Below are 8,205 nucleotides of genomic sequence, written 5' to 3'. Positions count from 1 at the left end.
TGTTTTCTAAATCAATTTGGCCAAAGATTAATCAACAAACTATTAGTGACCAGGAGGAAATGACAAAAACCTTTTTCAGCACCGGACAGCTCCCGTGCAGCCACAACACAAACACATGAAAAAGCAAAATGAAAAGAAGTGAATTTATTATATATGCAACAAGTCGCTGTGTGGTTATTCACTTTTAAGAAGTATTTATTATTTATATATTTATTATTAAATAAAAAATATAGCCTTCTATAATCCCTGAGGGGGCTTGACTGGGGCTGTGACATGGCTGCAGCCCACCTGTGACCTGCTGTAGCGCCACGTTTGCATTTCATCCCGTTTTAATTGCATCAAATTACTAATTAAAACCAAACTTACTGGGAAATTGAGCAGTTTGATCCATGTCCCATAAGACCTATACTTTAGCTGTCATCTTGAAATACAGTTTTTTTTAGATCCAGGATAGAATGAGCTTATCGTCCTCAGGAGGATGTAATTATGTTAGACTGTGTAAAATGGACAGTGTGTCCTTTAAACAGACTCTATACATTAACATTTGAGCATATTCAGTGTTTGCTTATACAAGTACTCGTCAGTGTTTCCTGTCTTTAGCGTCTCGTCTACATCGAGCACACAGGAGGAGGTGGTGCTGGGATAGACGGGAGGGAGTCGGAGGTGAAAAAGCCGAGACTACCCCCACCCATCAGCCCCACACCCCCCTCCTCCTCCTCCCTCCGAACACTTTGCTGCTCCTGTGCCTGCTTCTCCCGGCCTGTTGCCTGGCAACCTCACATCACAGCTCTCTGTGTCTGTGATTGATCAGCGGCGTCTCTGGGCTCACTTTACCCACCATACCTTGCTGGGGCGGGCATTCCCCTCCTGCTGCACCCCCCCACCCCCCCACCCCCACCGACACGGACCTTAATGGTTGGATTGTATAAGAAAAGGCGGAGGTCAACCGCTGACCTTGTGTTCCTGATGATATTCAACGTGCAGAGTGTAACTGCACGTTTCAGCTGCACACTCTCGCCTGTAGGTACATTCAGTCTCTGCTGTGACCGGCACCTGCTGTGTTTGTTGTGTGGTTATGAAATGAGCCATGAAAATACGTCTCTATACGTGAGGGGAACAGGTCTGGTCACAGTGTTATTAACTCTGCAGCGCTCTCTAGAGGATATGAGGCGAGTGGGGGCTCGGGGTGGAATCAGATTGAGATAACAGGGACAGAACAGTACAGGTGTGTGTGGACGTCAGAGGATCATCACACCATCCTTTGTTTCAGTGACAGAAAAAGACGCGTTCGTTTGACAACTGATGTTCGGAACAAAACCGTGAGGCAGAAATCATGTAATCAACAAATTTACTGACGTCAGACAAAAAGAAAAAAAATGGATTGAACCCCCTCGTGCTCAGGGACGTCAGAGGGAAGATGAAGTCAGATGTTGAGCAGCAGACGCCATCTGATGGTGGAAAAATAAAATACAGCACATTGGAGGATTTATCACTTTTCCCTGAAGTGGATTATTAAGTGGATTTTATATCTTTATTTGTTAGTCAGATTTATATAACAGAATTAAATAGTGCAGTTTTATCACATTGTTCACAGGACTGTAAAATGATCAATAACATGCACAGACAAATATTCCTCTTCTTATTTTAATAAAAGGAACACACACGTAAGCTCGATTGACACCAACAACGGGATGATTGTGGTGTTATTTAGAGGAGGAAAAGAATGATTGACGTTCATATTGGCAAAGTGTCAGTGGTGGAGTTATTAAAAACTGAGATTCATGGAGGAGGTGCTGTGGTTTTAAAGAGAAATGACACCTTACCTAAGTCGTGATTTGTCGCTGTTTATTGTCTTAATTTGGAATGTAAAGCAATTCTGAGGCAGGTGGAAATGTTGTAGATATTTAATTGGAAATATTGGACACGGTGAAATCATAGCGTGATGATTTCTCTAGATGGAAAAGTCAAGTTTGCAATTAGTCATACCTCCAGAGGCTGCAGGCAAGAGAAGCTGCGTAAACAAAACACTGATGGAAACAGTCGGCAGAAGATATAGAAACACGGTGGACATGTGTAAGAATCAACACTCCATGTCATGCATTGTTAATATAAAAATATTTATTGATACGTTAATGAAATACCTCCTGCGGGGAACATACATTTCTAAACCAAATCTAAAGCAATCCATGCGATAGTCCGCTACACTGCGAGCGTGGATAAAAACTGAGCACAGAACAGGAACAAAAACACAACTCGTGTCCACTGTGTTGTCTATAATTCATACGAATGCTGTTGTTTTGCCAGTGACATCGTTTATCATTTTACAGTTTGTGTGAGAGTCCAAACAGAACACATGCGATACAGACAGGCATCCAAGAACGACTAGCAGCGGGGGTGACACACCAGCACGATGGGGAATAGTGAAACGATACGGGCACCTCACAATCTCATGGATCAGTCACTGACGCCCCACATCCAGAAAACATGCTGTAATAATCAAAGACTTCAGAACAAGGCAGAAGTGATACTTCATGTAGTTACAGGTAAGATACAGAAACACTGTTTTATTGGCCAGTTGATCTTGAAAAGGTTTCCAGACAAACTGAGCTAGAATGAGATCACCCTCTCTCTTTGGAAGTGCACTTATCAAGAATAAACCTCCGACGCTGGAAGGTCACAATTCTTGAATAAAGATTTCCAAATAACAAGCGCTCCCTTTCTGAAGGGTCTGAATCATCAGGCGCTCTGTGAGCACGACGCGTCTGTCTTTCCATCGGGCTCGGCTCCCTGCTCTTTCAGCCGCTTCTGTAATGGCTCTCCTATTTCCTCCCCTGTCTGCTCCACAGCCTCAGTGTGTGAGTCATGGTCGTCTGGACCGTTCTGGAGGTCTGTGGAGCGCGGCCGCTCATTGGCTGCGGTGCTCGTCTCACGGGTGTCTACATGTGAACGGGTCTGGAGTGTCAGGGACTCTGTGGGGCCTGGGAACGTTCGGCAGTGGGGCTCAGTGTTTATTTCGGCCTCGAGTGCGGTCTCCACTGTGGGGAGGGTGGGGAGGGTGGGGGCGGCGGTGGCGTTTTCACTGAGGAAAGCGGGAGTGTCCTTCACTGAGCCGTCCATCTGATAGTGCTGCATGGGGGGGGTGCTGTGGAAGGGGTTACTGAGGCTCATGAGTGTGTTGTTGGAGTAACTCAGCACAGAAGGAAGTGGGACAGAGTAGGGCGGAGGTAGTGAACACTCCCAGTCTTCCTCCTCCTCTTCCTCATCTTCCTCGTCCTCGTCCTCCTCATCTTCCTCATCCTCCTCGTCCTCTTCTCCATCCTCGGGGTCGATTGTTTCCAAGCTGTGCGTGCTGCAGTCTGACAGCCCGCTGCACATACTGCTGCCATCCTCGTCTTCCTCATACGCTTCATCATCTTCATCCTCTTCCTCGTCTTCCTCCTCCTCCTCCTCTTCCTCCTCCTCCTCCTCATCTAGATGTAAATCTGCGTCGCCTGTGTTCTGGAGGTGCATGATGGGAATGTGCGGCGTGGCGCTCATCAGTGGAAACTGCAGGTTCGGCTGCTGCTGCTGCTGCTGCCGGACCAAGGAGGAGTCTCCATGGTAACCGTTGCCATTGGTTACAAGCTGCTGCTCTGGCTGCTGCTGCTGATGCTGCTCGTCGCGGCTCTTCTCCAGCTCCAGCTTCATGATGGTGTGCAGGAAGTGGGTGCGCACCCGGACCGGGTTGAACTCCAGGCGTCCTGTGCCGTTGCTGCAGCCGTCTTTGGTGCAGCCGCAGGGAAATGACATGCGGTCCACCTGCGGACAGAAATCCTGATTCAGTGCACAGGTGTGGGACAGAAGTAACAGCACAGGTCAACATGACCAGGGCTGCTCATGTTTGACCAGAAAACCGCACAATCTATATTTGGTTTCTTTAATATTTTCATACATCTTGATGCAGAAGAACTTCATGTGGTCAATACCCCCGAAAATCAGACAGCAGTCAACTGTTTATTAAAAAAATGATTCACCCATTTGTTTGTGAAAAATCCTCTAAAACCTTGAAGATAAATTCAATAATACATAACTGTCTGGTAGAAGAGGTAAAACAAAAATATTAATTTTTGTGGTGTGACACCATCCACTACAGAAACCACAGTACCTAGACCTTTCAGTTTGCACCATGTCCCATCTGCTTACATGGAGGAGGCAGGGTGTATGACCTATAATGCAGCTGTATGCATATATTGATGTGGAGTTAGTATTGTTGTGTTCAAATAGAACTCAGGAGCTTGTGGTTAGGATGTGGACACACGTCACAGCTCGTGAAAGAAAATGTAAAGGTCAGAGGTCGTGACTACAAGAGTAGCACCAGTATAGATTTAAGTCAGAACCCAAAAATAACCCAAACTCAAAATTCTTACTTTTCCTAACTGGACTTTTGACCGAATAAGAACAAATGAATATTGATTTAAGTTTAAAGTTCTTCAGACAGACGTGAACAACACTTGAGTATTATAGATGGGCCTCACCACAGTTCCATTTACCTGGCACTTAATGCCGGCCAGGCTGCAAGCACACGTCTCAGGGTCACATATCCCGCGGCACCGGCACCCACACTCCTCCCGGGACACGCGGAGGGAACGCAGCTCGTGCTTCTCCTCCACGTCGATGCGTCGGACCCCCGAGGACCGGAGGAGGGCGCGGCGTCTCCTGGTGGTCAGAGGCTGGAGGAAGAAATAATCGTCCACCTCTGTGTTGTCCACGTCCAGGTCGTCCTCAGAGATGTCATCGAGCGTGAGGGTGTCGGCCTCCACGGATGACACGGTGCCGTTCTTTGTCATCTGGAGGAAGTGGAGACTTACGTTAAATGGACAAACATTAGATCTTTCAGGATAATCATATGTAGAGAAAACTAAAAAGTTTATTTTATTCCTATATCCTATAACTGTCCTATATTAGCAGTTACCCTTTAAGCAAATAGGCTTTGATGAAGGAAAAATCATGGTTAATAAATTAGGTAATGGAACTTTTTATGAGTCAGTTGTCCCACGGACTTTGAGTTTGATGGCGTTGAGCTTCTCCTCCTTGAGATGATCCCTCAGCATGTTGCGGTGGCTCCTCTTCTGCTCCATGGCGAACTCCCTGAGGGTGAAGCGCTTCACCCCGCTGTGACGTGGCGACATGCCCAGGGTGCTGCCGCCCTGCGTGGGCACGCTGGTGAAGCCCTGCCGCCGGTTGAAGTAGTAGACTGTCACGCTCTCAAAGTGCACGTTGCGGCCCCGGAGTCGCTTTGAGTGCTGCTGCAGAGAAGCTGGGATAGAAACACAGAGTCGGGTCTGGACTTTAATTGTCGATTAGCTTTTATTAAAGGTCTGGGTCAAGCTAAACCTGTTTCATAATTATACATCATGAACCTAATAAACTAAGATGCTATTGTTCTGTCTTGCCAGAATAAAATAACCCAGTCACCCCATTTAATCATGCGCATAATGGGAACAGTCAAGAGACGACAACAATTGTGTTACATCTGCAGTGTGGTCAGGTTTGAGGGAGATATTCTGATGCATTGTATATAGAAAATTAGAGTGGCCCCACAATAGATCCTTGGGGGACTCCACACGTGTGTCTATATAATAAAAGATGAATCGTATCCTATAGGTATTGAGGGGTGAAACTAACTACACTCTTTATACTCAGAACCACTAAATATGTAATGGAAAGATTTCTATCATTTAAATCTTCACCATTTTAATCTTGAATGCAAAACGTTTGCTGCCATATTATTTTATTACGTACGAATTATACACAATGACTGCAATGGACACTAAAGAGTGAGTTGTCTTGTTTCACCGATACGTTTACGGTGACGTGTGGTGATGTAGTGATGTGGTGATGTGGTGACGTGGTGACGTGAGGTGACGTGGTGACGTGGAGGTGTGGTGATGTGGTCTTACAGTCCAGCAGCCCAGAGGGAACGGGATGGTTGAGGCTGTCGCTGCTGTTGCCGCTGTCGCTGCAGGAAACCTCGTCATCCTCAGAGCCCTGCAGCGAGAGGTAGGGGGCCGGACCCTCCTCGAGCTTCCTCTTCAGAATCCCACTCATCCTGTGGCTCCTCCCGCACGTCACACCTGCACAGACCACAGATTCATGGATCACGACAGAATCATGCAACCCAGGTGATGCAAGATACTTCTGACTTCTTTCCCAGGCTTTTGAGACTAAGTTGGCAAACTTTAAAAACTGTGGGAAGAAAATCCACTTTATGACCCACACATATTGCAAAGTGGAGTAAAGAGTTTGCAATTTTTTAATTCATCAAAACCCCATTTTACTGCAGAAGGAACCAAGGTCATCAAACTATTTTAAATGAGTTAGAAAAGCACAATCTTATATTGAACTCTGTTGAAATTCAAATTCACAAATCAAAACATTAGGAATCAAATCTGGTTAAAACGAGCTTGAAAATCATAATTTACTCTATATTTTTATTTGTAACAGATTCTCAAACCAGGTTAAACCAGCACAGTCACTCTCAGGCCTGACGAGACAGGAAGCGGGAATCTTCCCCCTCAGGGGTCGAGATTAACGTTGAGCCAATTCCATCCATCGCTTGGCTTTACCACACGACCACTCGATTATGCAGGACTTAATATAAACCTCTGTAGTGGACTCACAGTAAGTGGCTGGAGGAACGTTAAACGATGGGATCTTGTGGTTTTAAGGCTCAAACTGAAACGAGTGGAGCTCAGAAGGAAAGAATCTAAACTTCAGGATGTTTTGAGCAGAACTTCGCACTCGAGAATTAAGTGTCATTCAAATGTAGAGAATCAATCAAGACGTGTTATGGTCGTTTATTCTCCTTTCCCATTGGTTGCTGTAAATCCTCTCACAAACTGGGAAGTGTGGTGTTACCGAGCCCTCCGCAGTTTGTGGATACTTCAATTTCAGATTTGTTGAAAGTGTTGAGCTGTCTGCTTGGACTGGTGGAGGATTACATCATATGCAGCAGAGCTGGATGCTGGGCCAAGCTTCTCCTCTCTGACTGGCTTTGTCTCCCTGCTCCCTCTCTTACTACCCACACTGCCACACACACTTCCCTCCTTTGCAGCTCCTCATTACCAAACACTTTCATTTGAATGTCTCACCCTCTTATTTCTGTATTTCTTTATTATTTCCTCCCTCTTCTCCATCCAGACCCTCTGAGGTTTTTCAGTCCTGCTCATTGCTTTGCAGGGAGAATCAGTAGAAACAGGAAGACACTACACACATGCACAAAACCACTCACGTGTCTGAATGCACACGCAGCCTCCCACTCCCCATGCATGTCCACATCCCAAACACTAACAAGGGGGGATTTCTCATTGACTCATGTAAATCCCCTTCACCCCCCTGTGCTGGGATGAACCCCCCCTCCTCTCCCTCTCTCCCTCTCTCTACCTTTGACCGTCACTGACCTGTTTCCTCGGCTCGCCTCTGGTTTCCAGGAAGTCCTCGAGTCGCTCCTCTGCATCACACGGTGTTCACCAGCAGCGGCAGCCAAACATCCCCATGTGTCGTGATGATGCAGTGAGCGCTGCCATGATGCCTGACTCTCCCTCCCTCTCTCTCTCCAGCAGCCTCTGGCACTATTGTGCAGCACTGAGCACTTCTGCCTCTGTCTATCTTATGCTTTCTCCCTGTGCACCCTCATCCTATGCTCAGGCTGTCAGCTCTCTCACCGTCTGCACCCCCTCCTCCCTTCCTCTTCCTGTTTTCTCTCTCTCCCTCCCTCTCTCTCTCTCTCTCTCCTCACAAAGACTTGTTAGCCCGATGCTGCTGCCGGCTGGAGCGCTGGAGCTTGACTGAGGTGAAGCGAGCCCTTGGAGATCACAGAGAGAGAGAGAGAGAGAGGGGAGGGTGTAGATGTGCTGGTGGATGTGAAGGGGTGGGGGTGGAAAGTGTAGATTCTGCCTTCTCTCCGGAGGATCATTAACTCTAATATCAAGTATTAAGCCACGAGTTTCTCCCAATAACGTGTAATTTCTCACTCTGATATATTTGCAGGGTGTTTATAACACAAAATGACATGTGGCGTCCTCTTAAATTTTTTTCGAAAAGCTAATTTGAAATTTAAATCCATAGCAAAGCGAATAGGATCAGAGGAAACTGACACAATGATGGAAATCAATCATCTTCACTGTTGGTTTGTCTATGAAAGTTAACAAAATACACACATGAGGC

The 8,205-nt window shown here is 46.5% G+C and overlaps 1 protein-coding gene across 2 annotated transcripts; it reads right to left on the bottom strand.

Annotated features, from left to right (window-relative positions):
• Positions 1-2,098: 2,098 nt before the first annotated feature.
• Positions 2,099-7,840, bottom strand: LOC118103233 (cysteine/serine-rich nuclear protein 3). 2 transcript variants are annotated; one of them, XM_035149956.2, is made up of 5 exons: positions 7,440-7,840; positions 5,940-6,113; positions 5,040-5,296; positions 4,515-4,826; positions 2,099-3,798 (listed from the first exon to the last, which is right to left on the bottom strand). In XM_035149956.2, exons 2-5 carry the CDS (start codon positions 6,085-6,087, stop codon positions 2,737-2,739), a joined length of 1,779 nt encoding a protein of 592 aa, XP_035005847.1. In that variant the 5' UTR covers positions 6,088-6,113; positions 7,440-7,840; the 3' UTR covers positions 2,099-2,736. The 2 variants fall into 2 exon arrangements, with proteins under 2 accessions (XP_035005847.1, XP_035005848.1); XM_035149957.2 differs by having other exon boundaries at positions 4,530-4,826.
• Between the last annotated feature and the right edge of the window lie 365 nt (positions 7,841-8,205).

The sequence above is a fragment of the Hippoglossus stenolepis genome, chromosome 24 (genome assembly GCF_022539355.2).
Source record: "Hippoglossus stenolepis isolate QCI-W04-F060 chromosome 24, HSTE1.2, whole genome shotgun sequence".
Taxonomy (NCBI): Eukaryota; Metazoa; Chordata; class Actinopteri; order Pleuronectiformes; family Pleuronectidae; genus Hippoglossus; species Hippoglossus stenolepis.
Note: the sequence above shows the minus strand (reverse complement) of the source record. Positions and strands in the feature narration are given on the sequence as shown.